Source organism: Mustelus asterias, chromosome 3 (genome assembly GCF_964213995.1).
Source record: "Mustelus asterias chromosome 3, sMusAst1.hap1.1, whole genome shotgun sequence".
Classification (NCBI taxonomy): domain Eukaryota; kingdom Metazoa; phylum Chordata; class Chondrichthyes; order Carcharhiniformes; family Triakidae; genus Mustelus; species Mustelus asterias.
In genome coordinates, this window is record NC_135803.1 from 25,764,795 (window position 1) to 25,789,500 (window position 24,706).

The following is a 24,706-nucleotide window of genomic DNA, read 5'->3' on the forward strand; positions in this document are numbered from 1 at the left end:
TTGGAGACTGCACCAGAGAACAGTTGGCTCCCATGTTTTTCTTTAATTTTGCTTACTTAATTAAGACACAATGCTTGGACATGTTCTTTCTGTTTAAGGAGGACAAGGCCCTGCATTTGAATAATGTATCTAGTAGCAAACGTAAGTGTGGCTGATACTCTTAAGTTGGTTGTTAACGTCATTCTTAACATACTCAGGATTGTTCAGTAAGTGCTGTCCAATCACAGAAACACATCTAACATTGAACATTAGGTTCTGAGTTTTGCAAGCACAGGCAGGTTGAATAAAGTCAGTACTCTCTGTCTGTTGCCAACAGATGAGGAAATGTGATATTTGCTATGACTGATGTGATATCAGGTATGTAGGCTACACATCCCAACAACCAGGAGAAATCACAAAGGAGCAAGATTGCATGAGGAAACAGCAGCCAATGTGGCTGACATGCCAAAAGACCAATGGTGATATTGGGTGAAGCTAAGCAAGTAGGGGCAAAGCACAGAAGTTGAAAGCCCAGGGAATTAAAGTCATAGAATGGGAATGATAATTTTAAAGGGGTTACAGAGGTCAGCTATGATGAGACCAGAGGGATTTATAAATGAGGATGAGGAATGTGGATTGGCAGCAAGAAGACAATGGAAGTCAACAGGTACAGGGTTGGTGGATCCTGAGTTAATAAGTAACTGAACATGTTAATCATTAGATAAGACCAAAGAATCCAAAGCAAGCTGATTGTGTACCCTTAAGTGTTCCCTGGGTGGGGAATCTGGAACATGGGGCAACTCTCTCAGAATAAGAGGCTGCCATTTAGAAGTGAGATAAGGAAAAATGGGTTCACTCAAAAGCCTTTCACTGCCCCAAACAAGTTCTGGATGCTCAGACATAGGGTAAATTCAAGACAAAGTCAACAGAATTTTGATTGCTGTGGAAATGAAGGGATTTAGGGATGGTGCAGAACGGTAACAATGATGTTTACGATCAGCCATGATTATGTTGAATGGGGGAGCAGGCCCGAGGGCCAAAAGGCCCACTACAGCTCATATTCCATAAGTTTTTATTTATAAAATAAAAATGCACATTACATATAAAGTTTCAACAGTTTGGCTCACCTTTTTAATTTTGCTTGCATAATGGGCATTAAACTGGAAGGTTGGAGCAAATATTCCTGGTAAAATACAACTAGAAAAAGGAATGCCACAGATAGAGAATTTCAGTAAGCCATTAGAATTACACAAAGAGTATGAGACATAACTCAGCAAGTGATATGCTCTATATTTTTACATACTTATCTTGACACTGAAGACCAAATATAACACTAAAGACAGTTGATATTAAAGCAGGCCCTGACAATAACATTGGTTTTGTAAATTTAATTTGTTTTAGATTTATCCATTGGAGATTAAAGCTCATGCCAGTGAAGGCAAATTATTGAGCTGGTTGGGAACTTGGCTGAGTGACAAGCGACAGTGAGTAAGCATCATTTCAGAGACTTTAATTAGCTGCACATGGCTCGTGGTGTCCCACACGGTCCCATGTTGGGCCCTCAACTATTCACTGTAATTGCTAATGATGTTAATGGTGGGGTAGAACCATATATCCAAGTTTGCAGATGACTCAAAGAAGATCAGCATTATAAGCAATGTAGAGAAAAATGTAACATTACAAAGAGACATTGATTGATGAAGTAAATGGGGAAAAAAGGGACAAATGGATTTCAATGTCAGCAAATATGAGGTCATCCACTTTTGGCCTAAAAAAGATAAATCAGAGTGCTTTCTAAATGGTAGAAAGTTCCAAAGAGCTTTAGTGGTCCAGGCACATAGATCATTAAAATATCATAGAGGGGGACAGAAAATAATCCAAGTGGCTGATGGAATCCTGGTCTTTGTATTAAGAGGACCAGAGAGATAGACGTTATACGATAGATATATAAAGCCTTGGTTAGCTCAAACCTGGAGGACTGTGCGCAAGCCTGATCAGCACACCTTAAGAGATACAGATTGCCTTCGGCATGTGTGCGGTATAGATTTACCAGAATGATATCTGAACTCCATGGATTATATACCAGGAGAGATTACATAAATTGAAGTTGCATTTTTTTTGAAATTAGAAGGTTAAGTTTTTACTGATTCAATTTGTTCACATTTTGCAATGACCTGGCCTTGCAAAAGGCTGAAGCTTTGCATTGTAAAAAGGCCAGGAGTTAACTCCAGAAAAACTCAATGATCTTCTTCTGCTTAGCGTACTGTTTTTAGACATGTGTGGTACTAGTCTTCCATGTTGTCACTGCAGCCAAGCATCTTTTTGGTGTTTTTGTGCAAAATCCCAGATCATCTCTTCAGTAAAACACTCCAGGTTTATCCACAGAAAACATGTCTCTTGGTGCAAACTTGTTCAGGATGTGGCCAAGTCTGTTTTGGAGCCAACCATCTGTCATTGCGGCTGTCACCTCTGCACCCTCACAGCATACCATGCAGAAGACAATCAGTAAGGATAGGCAACAACATCACCTTCACGATCATCCTCAACACCGGTGCCCCACAAGGCTGTGTTCTCAGCCTCCTACAGTACTCCTTATGCACTTATGACTGTGTGGCCAAATTCCCCTCCAACTCGATTTTCAAGTTTGCTGACAACACCACCATAGTGGGTCTGATCTCAAACAATGACGAGACAGAGTACAGGGATGAGACAGAGAATCTGGTGAACTGGTGCGGTGACAATAATCTCTCCCTCAATGTCAAGAAAATGAAGGAGATTGTCATCGACTTCAGGAAATGTAGTGGAGAACATGCCCCTGTCTACATCAATGGGGACGAAGTACAAATGGTCAAGAGCTTCAAGGTTTTAGGTGTCCAGATCACCAACAATCTGTCCTGGTCCCCCCATCGTGACGCCATAGTTAAGAAAGCCCACCAATGCCTTTATTTTCTCAGAAGACTAAGGAAATTTGGCATGTCAGCTACGACTCTCACCAACTTTTACAGATGCACCATAGAAAGCATTCTTTCAGGTTGTATCACAGCTTGGTATGGCTCCTGCTCTGCCCAAGACCGCAAGAAACTACAGAAGGTCGTGAATGTAGCCCAATCCATCAGGCAAACCAGCCTCCCATCCATTGACTCTGTCTATACTTCCCGCTGCCTCGGCAAAGCAGCCAGCATAATTAAGAACCCACGTACCCCGGACATTCTCTCTTCCATAGGGAAAAAGATACAAAAGTCTGAAGACATGTACCAACCGACTCAAAAACAGCTTCTTCCCTGCTGCCATCAGACTTTTGAATGGACCTACCTTGCATTAAATTGATCTTTCTCTAAACCCTAGCTATGAATGTAACACTACATTCTACATTCTCTCATTTCCTTCTCTATTAACGGTATGCCTTGTCTGTATAGTGCGCAAGAAACAATACTTTTCACTGTATCCTAATACATGTGACAATAATAAATCAAATCAAATCAAAGACGATGTTATGCCTTGTCTTAAATCAATCCAGTCATCAGCTCAAACATCCCCTTCCTGGAAGATTGGACCAAAGGTGGAATCTTCCCCACTTGGGCTGCCTTGAATGACATCAGCAGAACTTCTTCAATGTCAGGATGAGCAGCCATCCTCATCCTCTTCCTTGCTGGCGAGAAGTCCTATGTGTCAAACTGCTCCATGGTTTTTGCCTCGTGTTCCACAGTGGTGGATAAACTTGACAGTGGAATCTCTCTGCGATATCCGCTCTGCATTTTACACTACAGTTTTCCAGTTGCTGTATCGACTCCACTTTCAATTATAAGGGGGCACAGGTTCAAGGCAAGAAGGGGAAAGTTTAAGGGAGATGTGCGGGGTAAGTTTTTCATGCAGAACATGGTGGGTGCCTGGAACGCGCTGCCAGAGGAGGTGGTGGAAGCAGGCCCATTAGTATGAGGCATCTGGATGGGTACATGTATAGGGAGGGAATAGAGGGATACGGACCGAGTGAGGGCAGAAGATTGTTTTTAGTTTGGTTAGGGCATCATGATCGGCACAGGTTTGGAGGGCCGTAGGGCCTGTTCCGGTGCTGTTTCTTCTCTCTGACAATCTGCATTTAAAGCTGTACTCACCTGAACTCTAAAGCGAGAAATTAACATTACCAGAGCAATTTGGACTGATCTGAGGGTCAAACCAAACATAAAATTGGGAACTTTGGTGGAAAAGATTCTTAAAATACATAATAGTTCCAGGAGGATAGAAGCTGAACAAGTAAATACAGTACTTTATTTCGTAGATCTGTTAGCCAACTATATTATTGTGAGGCAAGGAATAAATTAATCCTCAGGTAAAATTGATGAATTCTTAAATCATTTGATAGGTGTCTTAATCTGAGATACATGAAAATTTTACAGAGCAAAATTCAACAAACGTGTCCAACAGCCTGGAGAGCTGGTTGACTCTTTTCTAAATGAACTATACAGACTGGCGAAGGCTGTGACTAAGGAGACCTTAAGTCCGGGTACATAAAGATCAGAATTGTTGTCAGACTGGCGGATGATGCCCTTTCAGACATACTACAGGCCAAGGAAGATCTGACTGGAGAAAAGGCCATGCAAATAGTTAGACAATCTGAAATCTGCAAGCAGCACCGATCCATTTTACCTGGCGAAAGTAAGCCGAGGTACAAAGCAAACCTAACCGTCCAGCTAGTAAAGCAACTGATTCCCATTTTTACTCCAGTTCAGCTAGGGTTCCTTGACACCACAATCAAATGCCCTTCGAGGTGGAAGTGGTCATGGGTTTGGAAGATGCTATCTAAGGATCTTTGCTGAATTTTTGCAGTGCATCTTGTAGATAGTACACACTGCTGCAACTGAGCGTTGGTGATGGAGAGTGGATGTTTGTAGATGTGGTGCCAATCAAGCGGGCTTCTGGAAAATGGCATGAAAATGGCACTGGGTGCATTGCTCCTTCAGAGGACCAGCACAGATATAAAAGGGCAGAATGGCCTCCACCTGTGCTGTAGCCATTCTATAATTTTTCACTTGAAGCAGTTACAAACCAGGCGATGGTTGGACTCGGACCCCAATTCCAAATTGCCTACAATGCAATTGATATTCATGAATCAGTGGCGTTGGTATCAATAGATGGGGCGTATGTATCCATGGGTTGAAGCAGTGTACGCACCTATTGGTGGTGGGGCGAGGACGCCGCCACCTGCCCTTTGTCCGGGAGATGCTGAGGAGGTCGCGGCGAGCGCTGCTGTGCACCAGCAGACGGGGCAGCATCGCCTGGTCTCTGAAGCCTCCCCGCAGGAGGCGAAGTCTTCAGCGCTCACTGGCCAAGGCGGGCAGCTACTGCCGCCATCCGCAGCACCACAGCTCTGCAATTTACTCTCGGCCTTGTAGCCTATCCCTTTCCTCTCTCCCTCCCACCCCAAGAGTCAATGCAGTTTGCTGTTGCACTGCACATCCTATTGTAAATGGCGAGGGAAGCCTTATCTCCAGGGCAACTGTTCTGTGACGCCAGCAATGACATTTTTTTGTGTAAACGTGATTAATCTTTGCTAATGGAACATTTGAGGATTTTTCTGCACCTTGGTTCCCCACATGCTAGTGTTATAAAAGATACTGGCCCCCTCTGCATTCTCTGTAGGCTGGCTGCCCGCCCCCCACCACCCCCGCATCAGAGGAAGACTTGCTCTCACAAAAACTTGCTCTAATGCAGCCACCGTGCACTATAAAATCACTTGCTCTTCATACAAGCTGGGATGCAACTCTCAGATGTGAAGGGATGCAGTGTACTTCATAGAATCCTACAGTGCAGGTGGCCATTTGACCCATCGAGTCTGCACTGACCACAATCCCACCCAGGCCCTATCCCCATAACCCCATGCATTTACCTTAGCTAGTCCCCCTGACACTAAGGGGCAAAGGGTGGCACAGTGGTTAGCACTGCTGCGCCACAGTGGTTAGCACTGCTGCCTCACAGTGCCAGGGACCCAGGTTCAATTCCCGGCTTGGGTCACTGTCTGTGTGGAGTTTGCACATTCTCCCCGTGTCTGTGTGGGTTTCCACCGGGTGCTCCGGTTTCCTCCCACAGTCCAAAGATATGCAGGTTAGGTGAATTGGCTGTGCTAAATTCTCCCTCAGTGTACCCAAACAGGCGCCGGCCAGAGTGTGGCAACTAGGGGATTTTCACAGTAACTTCATTGTGGTGTTAATGTAAGACTACATGTGACTAATAAATAAACTTTAATTTAGCATGGCCAATCCACCTAAACCGCACATCTTTGGACTATATTTGAGCAGAGTGAATCAAAAATGTTTCAATTTTATTTTTCAATGATTTAATTAAACATTTTATACGCACAAAATCATTATTTATTACTTGACTTTCTCTCTTTTGATGATTGAGACATTATGCCATTAATTTGCATGACCGTATTATTGTCCATTCAGTCCATTTATCCCATCTGTCACAAAAGCAAAATGATTAGGAAATCCTTTGGGCCTGATTATACCTTATTCAGAATACTTTAGTAGGTGGGGGTGGTGGTTTGGTGAGACTTCAGGTAGTGTCTTGAGGACAAAAGGGAAAACGCTAGAAAATCTCAACAGGTCTGGCAGCATCCGCAAGGAGAGAAAAGAGCTGACATTTCGAGTCCAGATGACCCTTTGTCAAAGCTCCACTATATCAGAGAGACCAAACGTAGACTGGGTGATCGCTTTGCTGAAAACCTTCAGTCTGTGCGCAGTCAGGATCCTGACTTTCCGGTTGCTTGCCATTTTAACACACGATCTTGCTCCCTTTCCCACATGTCTGTCCTTGGTCTGTGAAGCTCAACGCAAACTGGAGGAACAGCATCTCATCTTCTGGCCAGGCACATTGCAGCTTTCCAGTCTCAACATCAAATTCAACAACTTCAGATGATTAACTCTACCCTACCTTGACCCTTTTGTTTTCATTTTATTTAATTTTTAACTGTTCCCTACCTTTTAAAAAACCACTTTGACAAAGGGTCATCTGGACTTGAAACATCAGCTCTTTTCTCTCTTCACAGGTGCTGCCAGGCCTCCTGAGATTTTCCAGCATTTTCTCTTTTGGCTTCAGATTCCAGCATCCGCAGTAATTTGCTTTTATCCAGTGTCTAGAGGAGGTTGACCACTGAGGTTCCTACAGCTACAGGCATTGACAAATATGAATTGTATTCAAAGCTGAACAATGATGGAAGAAATTCACCACATGGTCCACTGAGGAAGGGATACCTTTGATGTTTTGCTGGGGAGAGGGTTATTTGTGCAAATTATTTTCGGCTTCTCTGTGTATGGGGATGTGAAATGTATGCCCCATAAACTGCCCAAAGTGAAATCTTTAAGATTCGTTGGGTACAGGTTCTCTCCAGGTGGATTTCAGCTTTACGCATCCATATAAAATGTAATTCAGCCAAAGAACTGAACGTTAGAATGTAACTGGGAAGTAAAGCTAATTGAAACCATTAAGCTTCTAACTAAAGCAAGTTACTAAGATAATTAAACAGTGTCTTAGCTAAAAGCCACAAAGTTAGTATACACAAACAACCCAATCTGCGCTAGAGGTGCAGGTCTCAATAAATTGCAGCATCTCGTGCAGAATGTGGAATAATGTTCATATTCCACAAATACCAGTACAGTGCCTCTGATTCTGTATCAATATTCTCTGATTTTTTGGAATATTTTGGAAAATGTTGTTCCTTTAATATCCACAGTTCTCCCTCAATGTTGGTCATAGCACACAAGGTTATGGACCAAGTGTTGGAAAGTAGAATTAGAATAGATAGGTGCTCGATGAGTGGCACAGATACAATGGGCTGTAGGGCCTCTTTTTGTGCTGTAAGACTCTATGACCCTCTGATCCTATGACTTGTCACCACTAAGCAAGATAGATATTGATCTACCAGCATAATGCTTAGCAAACTTTACACTGTTTCAACAGATCAGATTACACCTGACAGTTTGCTGATTTTTAGATATTGCTAAGGGTTTTCTAAGTTTCAGTCTTATTGATGCAATATTTTTTGATCAGAACAGCAGGATTAAAATGAATAAATAGCACACATTTCATAAAAGGGTTCTGCATGTTCTGTACAAATTCATTATTGCTCATTGGGCTAACTAATGTTGCATGAAGTGCCACTGACCAAAATGGCAGAGACCTCAGCAATGTTCCCAGTTCCGGTGATTATGTAACCTCTCTTCAAATTTCACCAGTTCCAGTATTCCAGCCTCACTTCCTTTGACAGGAACAGGCAGACGGTTGCTTGTTTTGGCAAAGAGCAGTTGTGGAGCCATATATAAAAAGAACATCTCCAAATTAATTGCCGCTGACAAAGCTGACAGAACAAATTTGCTTCAGAATCGGTTCAACAGTGAGGTAAGAATATGTTAATGGTGTTGCAAGTCTGTGCTTTCCCCAGCCTCTCTTTCTCTTGTTATTAGCTGCTTTCTATTCAGTCTGCCGGGATTTGTATGGAGGGAGCTTACTCTGCGATCTGACTCAATGAATGCTGTGGGGTATTTTGTGTCATGTGCAGACCATGCTGCAGATCACAGTCAGCAGAAAAAGGTTCTATCCCGTGTCCCAGTTATTTTCCAAACCGGTCACTGTAGTTAAAAGTTAAGTTAATTTATTAGTGTCACAAGTAGGTTTACATTAACACTGCAATGAAGTTACTGCAAAAATCTAGTCGCCACACTAGTCGCCACACTGGAGTTCAGGTACACTGAGGAAGAATTTAGCTTGGCTAATGCACCTAACCAGCACATCTTTCTGACTGTGGGAGGAAACCCATGCAGACATGGGGGAAAGCATGCAAACTCCGCACAGACAGTGACCGAAGCCAGGAACCGAACCCAGGTCCCTGGCACTGTGAGGTGGTAGTGCCAGCCACTGTGCCGTCCTCAAATTAATCGCTGCAAATAGTGAATGATACTTGCTGAAATGTTAATTGTTACATGTATTGTACAAGAAAAAAGAATGGCAGTTGTTCACATACTGCCTAAGTGCAATTGCTAACAAAGAAGCCAGTAACTGCTACATGCTGCCATAAATCAAACCAAGCACTGTTGTTGAGAAAGTTCCAGCCACAGGGTAACATACTTAGTAAGCAATATTTTACTGGGTAGAGAAAGGTTCTTTAGTCATTATGGATGAACCAATTTCTGAGCTTTAAAACTGGAAAGAGAAGTGATGACTGCTATTCTGCAATGGTTAATACATGAACAACATAGGAGCTATGTAATTAGATTAACAGGCACTCCACTCACACAGGTAGAAATCAATTTGCAAAAATAACAGGGTTATCCTCTCTAGCAACATTGTACAAAGATAGGCACTGTTCAGAAACCCTCTGCATAATGTATTAGTTTCCGACTTGGACCAGTCTCAGGTAATGCAGATTATTTCGACTGTTTAATTAAGCAGTGATTGGGCCCAGTTATTGGACAGCTGAGATTGACTTTTGCTGGTCGACTCTCTTTTCTGTTGCCAGGTTGCTCTCAGTGTTCTCTCCTCTTCCCATGCACTTGTAATTCTTTGTGAGTTTTCACTCTCTCCTTCACTCAAGGCTTTCCACAGCCTCCCTTTTTACTGCAGTCAAAGATATTTTTTCCATTTATTATCCAACTTCATAGTGGTAGGATAATAGGATCCAATGAAAGGGTTCAGTTCCATAAAGAATAATGGAGACATGCTAAAAGAGCGGTAGGTTATAATCAAATCAAGGGATTCAGATGGGTTAGACCGAAGATTATAAACTGATACTCTTTTGGGAATGAGTTACAATCTAATTGAAAGGTTCGAATGGTTTGTGTGGAAAATGCTACAGGTTAAGTTATCGACTGTAATTTGTAAACAATAAAATGCAACTCAATGAGAATTGGATCAGAAAACTGGGTACAAAGGTCAGCTTGCCCATTTCACAATAATCCTGATTTCCTATTAAAACTATTTTGACTCAGGCATTCTGGCCTTGGCACTTGATTCCCCAATTATGCTCCTGTATGCATGCCTCTTTACAGAACAGGAACTCACAAAATCTATACACTAATTGAGTCAGTTCTACAGCGTCACAGCTTGTGACAGTGAAATTTCTATGATTGATAAGACCATAAGAAATACGAGCAGGACGAGGCCATTCAGCCCTTCGAGCCTGTTTTGCCATTTAATAAGATCATGGCTGATAACTATCATCCGAAACCCTACACAAGATTAACATTAAGATCAGGAAATTTTCCAGACGACATGGTGGCACAGTGGTTAGCACTGCTGCCTCGCAGTGCCCAAGGACTTGGGTTCGATTCCCAGCTTGGGTCGCTGTCTGTGCGGAGTGTGCACATTCTCCCGTGTCTGCCCGGGTTTCCTCCGGGTGCTCTGCTTTCTTCCTACAGTCTGAAAGACGTGCTGGTTCGGTGCATTGGCCATACTAAATTCTCCCTCAGTGTACCCAAACAGGTGCTGGAGAGTGGTGACTAGGGGATTCTCACAGTAACTTCATTGCAGTGTTAATATAAGCCTGTTTGTGACATTAATAAATAAACTTTAAACTTCATCATGTCATTCACATATTTTGGCTAAATGAAGTCATTTGTGAAGAAAATGAACTGAAATGTGTTAAAAAGAAACAGAAGACTAGAAATCTGAATGAAAATCCTTTATAACCCCATGTTTCTGATGTTATCCACTCTAAAATGGATGAGTTGAAATTTCATTCAATTAAATATTGGAATGCCTGAAGATATTATTTTCAGTCCTGTTCCTCCACTTCCAAGTTCCTGACACCATTCCTCTTTCTTGCAACAGTCTGAGATAAAACCAGTCTGTTCATGATCGAGGTATCATATTTGACCGGAAGATGAGCTTTTGACCTCATACTTGTGCCTTAGCTACGACTACATATTTCTACCTTCACCCTTCATGCCTGACTTCACCCCTGTCTCAACTTATCTGCTGCTTTTCCATGCCTTTGGTACTTAACCCGGGTCCCTGGTGCTGTGAGGCAGTAGTGCTAACCACTGTCCACCGTGCCGCTCATAATTTTTCATAGTGTCAGGCTCTAACCGTCACGTATCTCTCCTGCTGCACAGCTGAGTTTTTAGACCAGGCTTTCTGGCACTCTGAAAAAAAAATGTTTGGTCGGGGTTATTGGCATTGGTCTAGTGGGGCGGGGCCTCATGGAGCTGGCAAGGTCGGCTCCACATAGATCGGGGTGCCATCTTTAAAGGGTGTCCTAATCAGCACAGAAAGTGAATTCCACCCAGCCGCCACCCCCCCCCCTCCACAATGGACACGGATGACCCCATCACAAGCACTTGGGGCTCTCCCCCCACCCACTCCCCACTAACACTATGCAAGCAATGGGCATTCCTCACCCCACCCCCCAACCACAATGGCAACATTGGGCCCCCTTGACCCTCTTGTAGGCTTTGGGGTTCTTTGCCCGCAACCCCCCTATGCCTTGCAGGCATCAGGCAGTGCCAATCAGTGCCAGGGACCAGTACCAGGGCACTGCCCAGACATGTCCCTCTCGCCACTGGCGATTATACTTGGCGCCCCCGGCATGATCACCTTGACTATTTCCCGTGTTCGCAAACCTGTTGTGAACCTCGCTAACGTGATGTCATGCCTGCCAAGTTTCAATATTCCGTGAGGGGGAATAATGTGGAGGGAAGGCTTTTTAAACATATGATAATGTTCCATTAGAATGCATTTAAATAAGGCCCCTGCCTTTTCTGGGTGGGAGACTCATTACGTCACTGTCGAGAGGGAGGGGGGGAATTGTTGGTTAGACCTCATTTCCCGATTCTCGTGAAATCTTGTGGCCGCATTACTGTTCTCGCTGACGCTGAGGGCAACATCACGCCCCCTCCCCCCCCCCCCCGCCATTTCTTTGTTTTCAAATCCCTCTATTGCTTTGTCCCTCCCTATCTCTGTAATCTCTTGCAGCCACAAAATACTCTGCCATCAGACCTACTGAGTTTTCCCAGGGTTTTCTGTTTTTAATACAGATTTCCAGCATCTGCAGTTTTTTATTTATTCCAGTGCTCTGGGAATCCCGAGCTCATCTAATTCTGGTCTCTTGAGCATCTCCAATGGTAATCGCTCCACTATTCATGGCCATGCCTTCAGTTGACTCTGGAAATCCCTCAGTACAGCTCTCTGCCTCCCCATCTCACTTTCCTCCATTAAGAGCTATTTCATTAACCAAGTTTTAGGCATCTAGCCTGATATCCCCCTGAGTGGCTCGGTGTCATATTTTACTTTATAACGCTCCTTATGAAGTTTTATTACGTGAAAGGTGCAATGCAAATATAAGTTGTTGTTGTTGTAAAATGGCCAAAAGTAATACCATTCTTCTTGTGTTTTAGACGATAATGGATGCCTGTAAGATTACTGCCGTGCTGTTCCTGAGCTATATTTGCTTCTCATCTTCCGTGACCCTTTGCCCTGAGCACTGCACTTGCTACTTCTCCAGTTCTGTCACGTCTGTCATTTGTGTCTCAGTCGAATCTCTTCACGAAGTCCCTGAAAACATTCCGTCCAGTGCGACTAGCATATCGCTGGAATTCACCAATATTTCCAGTTTGAAAGAAAACGATTTCGCTGGGCTTTTCCAGCTCCAAGATCTTAATCTTGCGAGCAACAAGTTGACAAACATCTCTTCAGGCGCACTAAAGGATCTTCATCAGCTGAGAACCTTGGATTTGACCAACAATTTGCTGGATACAGTCCCACCCGGTTTATTTAACAGCTCTCTTAATCTAACTACCTTGGTTTTACAGGGAAACAAGCTGCAGGCTGTAAATCCTTCGTGGTTTCATCATCTTCACAGTCTTCAGTCACTGGATTTGTCAAACAACATGTTGAAGTCCTTGCCTCTCGATTCATTTCAAACTCTGACTGATTTAACAACACTTGATCTTTCCAGTAATAAATTTGAAAAACTGCCAGTTACTTTATTCCACAAGTTGGCTAAACTGGAGAGGTTAAACCTGGGAAATAATCAGTTGCACAGCTTTCTCCCTGGTACCTTTGATCATGTGCTTAATTTAGAATATTTGTTTCTGAATGGTAATAAAATTAGGATGATTCCAGTGGGGCTGTTTAATAAACTACTGAAACTGGACACAATGGATCTTTCCGAGAACAACTTAGAGTCGCTTCCTCCAGGGCTGTTTGATAAACTCCAGCGCATTGGGGCCAAATGGGAGCAGGGCTTAGATCTCTCACTGAACCCGTGGGTTTGTAACTGCGACCTGAAACATCTGTGGCACTGGATAACAATCAACTCTGAAAAAATGTATTCAGTCAACTCAACAGTATGTGCAAAACCTGAAACACTCAATGGGAAACAGATTAAAACACTGTCCGAATTGGAGTTAATGTGTTAAAGCAATTGCTTCTGAAACATTCTGTATAAGATTGTGCTTTGTATGCATCCGTTCAAGAAAATAAATGTAAAGATTAATGTTCTACTTTGTTATATTCTTGGGATGTGGGCGTCACTGGCTGGGTCAGCATTTATTGCTCATTTCTCATTTAAGAGTCAACCACATTGGATCTGAAGCTACATGAAGGTCAGACCAGGTAAGGATGATAGATTTCCTTCCCTAAAGGACATTAGTGAACCAAATAAGTTTCTACAACAATTGATTAATGGTCATGAGACTCTAATTCCAGATTTTTATTGAATTTCACCATCTGCTTTAACAGGATTTGAACCTGGGTCCCGAAAGCATTGCTTGAGTCTCTGTATTGCTTGCCCAACAACAATGTCACTACACCACAGCCTCCAGCATCAAGTGTTTGAATAATCTTTTTAAGGGTGTACTAACTGGCAGCAGCTGACAAATTCTAGGCCAAAGTGTGGTGGAACATAAATCCATGTTTGATGATTAGACTCATGGGCCGCGCTTTTACCAGCTCACCCCTCCCAGATGGGCGGAGCAAGCCAGTAAAATCGCGCAAGAGCCTAGAAATCAGGTTCACGCCCAATTTCTCACCTCCTGCAATCTTACTGGTACCAGATTTCCAGCGAGGTCAGCCTCACATCCATTTCCAGTGCGAGGATTAATAAATTATTCAAATCTAATTTTAATATCATTTGAATAGATTTAGTGAGCCCAGAACATAATCGTCCAGGCTCACTTGCCTTTGTGGCCTCGCCTCAGCTGTTGCAATTGTGGATGTTCAACCACAGAGGTCTGTACAAGTGCAATAGCTCCCTCTGCTGCTGGAGAAAGCTGGCTGGTGATTTAAGCCCCGCCCACTGCCTCGTGTGGCTGGAAATGGTCTATCCCATTTTTTCATTGTCTAAGTGCATCCACAGCATCCACAGTATTTTGCTTTTGTCTTAAAACACTCCATTGATTTTCTTTTAAAAATGACAGTGAAAATTGCAGGAGTTGTCCAGTAATTTACTGAAACTCAGCGGGATGGGACAGATCAGGCAGGAGTTCCAGGTATCTCCAGCGAGGAAATACCTGGCCCCCAACAATGGGGGACAGTCGTGTTGGCCTCGCTGGTAGAACTGAAGGCCATTGAGGCCCCCCCAGGTGAGGCCAGGGGCAAGGGGGGGTGACACTTGGGCAATGCCAGCTTGGCATTTCCCACCAGGGGGCCTATGGGTGGGCGGGGCCTGGATGGGCAGGGCCTGAAGGGGACAGGGCTAGGCTGGAGCAGCCCGATCAGGGAGGAATGGGGGCCCTACTGCCACTCTGCTTGTGATCGGTGCAGGGAGGGTGAGCAGTCTGGGTGGCAGGACGGCGGGAAGTGGGTTGATCTTTCCGGGAAGTGTGGGATTCGCAATCGGCCATGGGTTCCCATGATACCTGGTGGGGCGCAGGGAGTCCGTTGAGGCTGGCTGCAACAGCAGAGGCCTGGCAGGTCTCTCTCTCTCTCTCTGTCAGGCCTCAGCTGTTGCAATTGCGGATGTTCAGCCACAGAGGTCTGTACAAGCGCAATAGCTCCCTCTGCTGCTGGAGAAAGCTGGCTGGTGATTTAAGCCCCGCCCACCGCCTCTAGTGTCTGGAAATGGTCTATCCCATTTTTTCATTGTCCAAGTGTATAAAATTTGGAGTAAAGACCGGCCCAAAAAATGGATCTCAAACTCTTTCGTGTTCACTCCAGCTGGACACTAAGAATTTTTCTCATAAAATTGCCCCCTTGGTGAGTCCTCAATCTTGAATGTACTATTTGGTTAAAGTACTGTGCAGAGGTTTTTTCATGGGGAGGGAGAAATGCGTTAGCAGGCAAATCATCTGACTACTGCCTGCCACCTATCAGTGGGCCAGTGACATAGCAGCATTGGTGGAGCCTGATCAGTAGCACATATACCTGCTCTATTAACCAGAATGGTGTATGTGGTACAAGGATTAATGTGGGACTTAAGAACAATACCGCTCACAATATGACGTAGCGAGATACATGGCAGTCGACAGAGGCAGAGGTATATGGAGTAGAAGTCAACATGAAGTTAGCTCCTACTCTAAGCTATACTTTGTACATATGTGTATAGTTAAGTGTTACCAATAAATCCTATTGTTCAACCTTGTAATCTTTAACCCACTTTGTGAGACTTATTGAATAAACCCTTGCAATAATAATGACATGAAAAAGGTTAGATATAATACCTGCATTTCTAATAACAGGGGAAGGCACCCACTGTTCATTATTGCATGGAAATTGTAAACCCTTCTTTATAAAATTGCACAAATTTCTCTGACAGCAGCAAAAAAACAATTATTCAAAGTGAAGACTTAAAAGTTCTTCAAGTGGGTCAAACAGTGAAAGTAATATCCACTGAGATTTGGATGAACTGTAATGCTGAAAGCCTATAATGTGGATGTTGAAAATTCTATCCATCGCACATATTCCTCCATCAATACACTCAGGAACAGGATACAGGTAGACAAAGTGAAAAGCAAAAATAACATGGTGGAAAACTTGAATTTTTGAGACTAGTGTTTTAGGGGTTGACTTGAACAGGGGTAATGCTTTCAAGGGGTTGACGTATGTTCTTGATTTGGGCCCAAGTGGAATCCAAAAAAGATTGTCAGAATGGCATAAAGTAAAAACCAACACAAAATCAGCTAATGTTCTGGGGGCCCGGGTTCAAATCCCGCCACGGCAGGTGGTGGAATTTGAATTTAATAAAAAATATCTGGAATTAAGAATCTACTGATGACCATGAAACTATTGTCGGTTGTCAGGAAAAACCCAATTAGTTCATTAATGTCCTTTAGGGAAGGAAATCTACCATCCTTACCTGACTGGCCTACATGTGACTCCAGAGTCTCAGCAATGTGGTTGTCTCGCAACTGCCCTTGGGCAACTAGGGATGGGTGATAAATGCTGGCCAGCCAGTGATGCCCATGTCCCATGAATGAAGAAAAAAAATAAAGAATGCATGTTCATTATGTAATATTTAGTTATAGTATAAACTTACAATGTAAATACATTTTATCCATATTAAATATCTAACATTTATTTATCTGTTCTTATTCTCATTAGTATATATACATTTACAATCAAGCCCATTTGTTAACATCTGCCAGATTACACATTGGTTCAGAAATTTTTGGGCTTGCAAAATTTCTGCCAAAATCCTGCTGCTGTTTAGGCCAATGAGATCTTACAGTCCTGCCAACAATGCACTTCCGCTGCAGGTATCCCTGCGTCAAGGGGTGTGTTCAATGGGAAACCCCAACAACAACAGCAGGACCATAAGATCCCGCCACCAGTGAGGGTGCACCACCTCCCGCTGCCTGCAAAAGACACCACGGAGGGGGAAGAAAATCCTGTCTTACAGCTTTTTAGACCAAAAATCCAACTTTTGCATGGATATATATTATAGAATCATAAAATCATAGAATCCCTACAGTGCAAAAGGAGGGCATTCGGCCCATCGAGTCTGCACCGACAACAATCCCACCCAAGCCCTATCCCCATAACTCCACATATTTACCTCACTAATCACTCTAACCTTCGCATCCTGGACACTAGCTGAAGATGGTTGGTCCCTGGACATCACCACGAGGAACTCCTACAGTGATGCCATGGGAGCGAGATAATTGACCTCCAACCACCAAAACCATCTTCCATTGTGCCAGATAGGAGTCCAACCAGTGGAGGGTTTGCCTCCTGATTCTCATTGACTCCAGTTTTGCTGAGGCTCCTTGATGCCACAATCACTCAAATGCTGTCTTGATGTCTAAGGCAGTCATTCTCATCCACCTCTTGAGTTCAGCTGTTTTGTCCAAGTTTGGACTAAGGCTTTAATTATGGCAGAAGCTGAGTGGCCCTGGCAAAAGCCAAAGTGAGTGTCAGTGAGCAGCTTATTGCTGAGGAAGTCTTGCTTGATAGCACTGTCAATGACCCAAGAGCTGTTATTTAAGAAGAAGAGGGAGATAGAAAGTAAGAAACTAAAGGCCAGTTAGCCTAAAACTTATCATCAGGAATTTGTTAGAAACCATTATTTGGGAAGTTACAGCAGTATACTTAGAAAATCATGTTGGGATCAGGCAGAGTGAACTAGTTTTGTGTAATTGAAACCATATTGAGCCAATTCATTAGAGTTCTTTGAGGAAGTAAATAGCAACATGGACAAAGGGGAATCTGTAGATCTGGTGCATTTGGATTTCCAAAAGCAGTTTGGTAAGTTGCAACATCATAGTTTACTACACAAAGTAAGAATTCATGGTGTAGCGGGGTAACATATTAGGATAGATAAAAGATTGATTAGCAAGAAGAAAGAAGGGCTAAATGAGTCTTCTTTGAGTTGGCATGCTGTAACTAGTGGAGTGCCATAGGGATCAGTATTGGGGCATCAACTAGCTATTTACAATCTATATCAATGACTTGGGTGAAGGGACCGAATGTATGATAACTAAATTTGTCGATGAGAACAATGATAGATAGGACTGCAAGTGATCAAGAGGAGGTGAAGAGCTTACAATGGGCTGTAGCTTAAAGGAGTGGGCAAAAATTTGGTAGATGGAGCGTAACATAGGAAAATGTAAACGTGAACACTTTGGAAAGAAGACTAGAAAGGCAGTATATTGTTTAAATAGGGAGAGATTGCAGAACTCAGTGGCACAGAGGGATTTGGGTTCCTGGTACAAAAGACCATAAGATAGGATACAGGAGCAGAATTAGGCTATTCAGCCCATCGCGTCTGCTCCGCCATTCAATCATGGTTGATAAGATTCTCATCCCCATTCTCCAGCCTTCTCCCCGTAACACTTGATCCCCTTATTGATCAAGAACTTATCTATCTCTGTCTTAAAGACACTCAATAACCTGGCCTCCACAGCCCTCTGTGGCAATGAGTTCCACAGATTCACCACCCTCTGGCAGAAGAAATTCCTCCTCACCTCAGTTTTCAAGGAGCGTCCCTTCACTCTGAGGTTGTGCCCTCGAGTTCTGGTCTCTCCCTCTAGTGGAAACATCCTCTCCACGTCAACTCTATCTAAGCCTCTCGGTATTCTGTAAGTTTCAATTAGATCCCCCCTCACCCTTCTAAACTCCATTGAGTACAGACACTGACTCCTCAACCACTCCTCAAATGACAAACCCTTAATTCCTGGGATCATTCTTGTGAACCTCCTATGGACCCCCTCCAAAGCCAGCACACCCTTCCTTAGGTATGGGGCCCAAAACCGCTCACAATATTCCAAATGAGATCTGACCAGAGCCTTATAGAGCCTCAGCAGTACATCCCTGCACTTGTATTCTAGCCCTCTAGGAATGAATGCTAACGTTGAATTTAACTTCCTAACTGCCAACTGAACCTGCATGTTAACCTTTAGAGAGTCTGGCACCAGGGCTCCCAAGTCCCACATAATGTTAGAATGCAGGTACAGAATGTGATTAGAAAGGCAAATGGACTGTTGCTGTCTATTGCAAGGGGTGTTGAGTATCAAAGTAAGAAAGTTTTACTGCAACTGTACAGGGCCTTGCGGAGACCAAATCTGGAGTACTGCATAAAGTTTTGGCCTCCTGATTTGGAAAAGGATATATGGATACACTCTCTCAAAACCAGCTGTGGAAAAACCAGAGTTATCCAAACACCATACATTAATCACATAAAATTAACATACCTGGACAATTTGGCTAAATGCTGCATGGCGCCAGACTTCATATTCACTTCACCACCTGTGTGCCAGTCTACTCCCAAGCTTCAATCAATCTTTGACTCTGCCTGACATAGATTGGCCTGAACCCTCCGCTGTCCAAAGCACTCGACCCAAAATCCAGCAAAAAAATAAAATCCAGCATAGCCTCAGTCTCGAGGCTTATCTTATGAAGAAAGATTGAACAGATTGGGTCTACACCCATTTGCGTTTAGAAGAATCAGAGGTAAGCTTATTGAAACATAGAAACTAGAAGCAGGAGTAGGCCATTTAGTCCATTAAGCCTGCTCTGCAATTCATCTTGATCACTGCTGATCAGCGAATTCAATATCCTGATCCCCCCTTCCCGGCGTATCGCTTGATCGTTTTAACCCCAAGAGCTGTATCTAATTTCTTCTTGAAATCAGACAACGTTTTGGCCTCAACTACATTCCACACATTCACCAGCCTCTGGGCGAAGACATTTCTCCTCACCTCAGTTCTAAAAGGTTTATCCCTTATCCTCAAACTATGACCCCTCGTTCCGGACTCACCCATCATTGAGAAAATTCTTTCTGATTCTACCCTATCTAACCCTGTTAGAATTTTATAAGTTTCCACGAGATCCCTTCTCACTCTTCTAAACTCCAGTGAATATAATCCTAACCGACTTAGGCTCTAAGATAAGCTTATTGAAGCCTGTAAGATTCTGAGGGATCTTGATAGGGTGGATACTGGGAGAATGTTCCCACTTGTGGGGAATTTGAAAACCAGGGAACACATTTTAAAAATAAAAGGTCTCCTATTTAAGTGAAGGGTGGGATTGTGGTCAGTACAGACTCGATGGGCTGAATGGCCTCCTTCTGTACTGTAGGGATTCTATGAACTTCTGTGAACTACATCAACGGGGACGAAGTAGAAAGGGTCAAGAGCTTCAAGTTTTTAGGTGTCCAGATCACCAACAACCTGTTCTGGTCCCCCCATGCTGACACTATAGTTAAGAAAGCCCATCAACGCCTCTACTTTCTCAGAAGACTAAGGAAATTTGGCATGTCAGCTATGACTCTCACCAACTTTTACAGATGCACCATAGAAAGCATTGGTTTGGCTCCTGCCCAAGACTGCAAGGAACTACAAAACGTCGTGAATGTAGCCCAATCCATCACACAAACCAGCCTCCCATCCTCTGTCTACTCTTCCCGCTGCCTCGGCAAAGCAGCCAGCATAATTAAGGACCCCACGCATCCCGAACATTCTCTCTTCGACCTTCTTCCGTCGGGAAAAAGATACAAAAGTCTAAGATCACGTACCAACCGACTCAAGAACAGCTTCTTCCCTGCTGCCATCGGACTTTTGAATGGGCCTATCTCGCACTAAGTTGATCTTTCTCTACACCCTAGCTATGACTGCAACACTACATTCCACACTCTCTCATTTCCTTCTCCATGAATGGTATGTTTTGTTTGTATAGCGCGCAAGAAACAATACTTTTCACTGTATGTTAATACATCTGACAATAATAAATCAAATCAAAATCAAATCAAATCAAAAGACTGAGATGAGGATTTTATCTTCTCTTAACGGGTCATTGGTTTGTGGAATTCTCTTATTCAAGGCTGTGTTAGCTCAACTTTTGGTAGACAGGAAGGTGGAGCAGAGATCAGAATCAGATGAGCCATGATCTTATCAAATGACAGGAAGCTCAAAGGGCTAAATGGCCTACTTCTACTCCCGAGTCCCAGATTCTTAAGTCCATCTGGAACTAACTAAATAAAATTAACTTGAGGTCGAATAAAGCTAGACTCGATGTGCAACAGTAACAGAACATTAGATTCACACAAAATAAAGCACTTATTTAACAAGTCATCATGTGCAGACGGCATCACTTTGTGGTTCATTTTGTGTAAATGACCAGGCCTTGACACATCGTCAATGAACTTCACGGTTAACTTTGAGCTAATGTCAGCAAATATAATGTATTCGAGCTGCAAGCAGTTGGATCTGTGTTTATCCCGCTCAAGGCTGCAGTACCAAAACAAGTTAAGATAAGCTTTGAAGTGCAAGTAACCTTCACCTAGTACACACGGGTCATTCAATACACAGAAACCTCCCCCTTCAATCAAGCAACTTGTTTTTGCTGTTTGTTTCTCATGTTATTGGTAGCAAGGGACTATTGTCCACTTGCCTGAAGCTGATTCATACATTGAACACCCTCCAACATCGGTGAAACCTAAAACCAAGCTAAATGCTAGCTTTTTAAAGGTAGTGGTTTTACTGTAACATGGAGTTTTCATACTGGCTGTTGCAGAAGGAGCACAGCTGACTTGATCTGGGCCTGGAGCAACTCGCAGAAGGGCAGGGATAATCACCCCCTGAGATCTCAATACCTCTCTTTATAAGTATTACTGTACACTCTGCTGACGTTACTATAATTTCATTGACACAGCTATTGGCAGCGACAACAAACACAGCCAAGCAACAGTGGAAACATCGACGAGGAGAAGCTTCCAACCCAAGCATGCACAATTTATTAACAGTCCATAGCTTTAATCTCGCAGTCACTTAGGCACAACCCTCACTTTATAGGGTCTCAAGTGAAACCCCAGCTCATACTCAGCACCTGCATACAATTAAATACAAATAATATACAATTAACAGCAGTGATTACACATAATAGTGAATAGACCTTGCAATACCCAGTAGACAAATGTACTAGTTACCCACAATATATCATTTGTTCTCTTCATAGACAAGGCTCATCAGTCAACCTAGCATCAACAGTGACCACCCAGACTGGAAACATACTCCAACGTCTGTGCCAAAGATCGTCAAATACCCCTTTGTTGAGAAATGCCTACATCAGATAGCAGTACCAGTGATGGTCAATGAGTCATCGAGTTTTACAGCACAGAAAGAGGCCCTTCTGCCCATCATGTTTGCGCCAGCCATCAAGTACCTATCTATTCTAATCCCATATTCCAACTTCTTCAATGTTGTGAGGGTTCCCACTTCTCCCATCCTTTCAGGCAGTGAGTTCTGGATTCCCACCACCTTCTGGGTGAAAAAGGTTTTCCTCAAATCCCCTCCAAATATCCTGCCCATTACTTTAAATCTATGCCCCCTGGTTATTGACCCTTCTACGAAGGAGAACATTTTCTTCTTATCTATGGCCTTCATAATTTTGTACACCTCAATCAGGTCCTCCCTCAGCCTTTTCTGCTCTAAGGAAAACAGCCCCAGCCTGACCAGACTCTCTTCATTGTTGAAACACTATGGTGGCTGACAAATGGCCAGCACAATTGATGGAGATGTAGCATGGCTTTCTCCTTGGTTGCATTGCATAAAGCTTAAGGTGAGTTAATTTTCATCGACAGCACAACGCATCTAACAGATCTGTATTGAAGAGTTATGCTTTTCTTTTCACATCTTGTGAAAATACTGGCCAATAGTTTTCATTCGACATTTTGTTCTGATTTTGCAAGCACAAATTGGTTGAGTACAGTGAGTACTCTGCCTATTGCAAACAGTCCATTTGAAATTTGATGTGGCCCATAGTCACACCATCTAAGAAGGAAGACAATGAAGGAGATGAGGAGCAAGAGAAGGAGATCCCTGTCCAAGCTCCTGGCTCTGACGAGGAAGAGGAAGAGGGCAGCATGGCAGATCAGCTAAAGTGCTGGCCTACGTAGCCATGGCTGATTCACATAATAAAAGTTTAACATGGAAGGCAATCTTCCTCAGGGAAATGCTCACTCCCAATATGAGAGAATACCAACAACACATATTGAAAGTCAAGGCCATCAACATGACTGAATCCATGACCATCATGGCTTCAAGAGAATGCACAAATACACCTTCCAAAATCCTTTGCAACTGGACCCTACAAATGTGTCTGCCAATGAACCAGCAAAAATGCTGCCAGGTGCCTATTCAAACCATGTCCACAATGCTGAGAATGCCACTAGGAAGCAAGAGTTTACACCCTCTGATTTTGTATGCACTAACAGCACTTTAGCTGATGTACATTGTGCAGGGTGAGGCTACAATGGTGTTAGAACAACTCCTTTAATTACCTTCACATTATCCACCTGCCATCAACATCCAGCTTCAGGAGTATGTGACAACTGAAACACGCAATGCTACCCGACTTCTCAGCTCCCTTAGAAACTGCAGCCTCTACCATCCAAAAGAAAAAGGCTTCCAATGTGGTGGGGAGACCACACAAGCAAGCTTCCCTGGAGCATACATCTTGGCATGCAGAGCATCCGCTTAGTTGACTGTGTAACACTACACATGTGGATAACTGCCAATGACACACAACTCATTCTTGAAGTGCATCTAGGAAACTGAGTGAGCCTTTGTACCTGACCATTGACCCTCCCTTACAGTCAATCATTGATGGACAAGAAACGCTGCAAGGAACATCTCAATCTGCAACACCTTATCTGAAGGTCTGGAGAAGGAAGCAGCCTTCTGCTGTCAGGCATATATGGTTGCATCATTGCTCTGATAGCATCAATGTGATATAGACTCAGTATACACTCTTCAGTGCATGGGCCACCCTCATTTTGGTACGATTTGAATCGAGGGCTATAGAGTACCAAGCAACCCAAGACATTGTTCAGTATCTTGACAGGTATTTCAGAAGTGCATAAATTTGGAATGTACAAAGTGGTAGTGTTACTACGGACACAGTAGTGATCGAGATGAGACAGCAACTTGCGCTCATTACTGAACCTACCCTACCACCACCATGGTGCCCCGGAGAAGGTGGAGGTAGGCTGCTCACCTCTCATTCTATCTGAGATTGAGGAGCATGGTTGCCGGGCTCATGGTGTAAGGTCTGGTGGGGGAAGCAACTTCCAACCGCAGGCCCTTTGCATACTGACGTTTTATGTTAGCAGCAATAAAATGTGCTCCACACAACCACAAATAAGAACATAATAAGAAATAGGAGCAGGAGTAGGCCATCTACCCCCTCGAGCCTGCCCCACCATTCAATAAGATCATGGCTGATCTGAAGTGAATCAGTTCCACTTACCCGCCTGCTCCCCATAACCCTTAATTTCCTTACCGATCAGAATTCCATCTATCCGTGACTTAAACACATTCAACGAGGTAGCCTCCACCACTTCAGTGGGCAGAGAATTCCAGAGATTCACCACCCTCTGAGAGAAGAAGTTCCTCCTCAACTCTGTCCTAAACTGACCCCCCTTTATTTTGAGGCTGTGCCCTCTAGTTCTGGTTTCCTTTCTAAGTGGAAAAAATCTCTCCACTTCTACCCTATCCAGCCCCTTCATTATCTTATATGCCTCTATAAGATCTCCCTCAGCCTTCTAAACTCCAATGAGTACAAACCTAATCTGCTCAATCTCTCCTCATAATCTACACCCCTCATCTCCTGTATCAACCTGGTGAACCTTCTCTGCACTCCCTCCAAGGCCAATATATCCTTTTGCAAGTAAGGGGACCAAAACTGCACAATATTCCAGCGGCGGCCTCACCAATGCCTTGTACAGATGTAGCAAGATTTCTCTGCTTTTATATTCTATCCCCCTCGCGATAAATGCCAACATCCCATTTGCCTTCTTGATCAC

The 24,706-nt window shown here is 43.5% G+C and overlaps 2 protein-coding genes across 2 annotated transcripts in view; one reads left to right on the top strand and one right to left on the bottom strand.

Moving 5' to 3' along the window:
• LOC144485993 (very long-chain specific acyl-CoA dehydrogenase, mitochondrial-like) overlaps nucleotides 1-11,559 on the bottom strand; it is an 83,744-nt gene extending 72,185 nt beyond the window's left edge. The window contains exon 1 of the mRNA XM_078204102.1: nucleotides 11,499-11,559. Coding sequence (XP_078060228.1) covers nucleotides 11,499-11,559 — 61 coding nt within the window. The remainder of the gene's footprint in view (nucleotides 1-11,498) is intronic.
• On the top strand, nucleotides 8,216-13,465 carry LOC144488189 (uncharacterized). The gene is made up of 2 exons (XM_078206220.1): nucleotides 8,216-8,373; nucleotides 12,366-13,465. Exon 2 carries the CDS (start codon nucleotides 12,372-12,374, stop codon nucleotides 13,386-13,388), a length of 1,017 nt encoding a protein of 338 aa, XP_078062346.1. The 5' UTR covers nucleotides 8,216-8,373; nucleotides 12,366-12,371; the 3' UTR covers nucleotides 13,389-13,465.
• The last annotated feature ends 11,241 nt before the right edge of the window (nucleotides 13,466-24,706 follow it).

Bases quoted from the DNA above. Each gene is read 5' to 3' on its own strand.
- LOC144488189 (XM_078206220.1), top strand. From the start codon at position 12,372: ATGGATGCCTGTAAGATTACTGCCGTGCTGTTCCTGAGCTATATTTGC.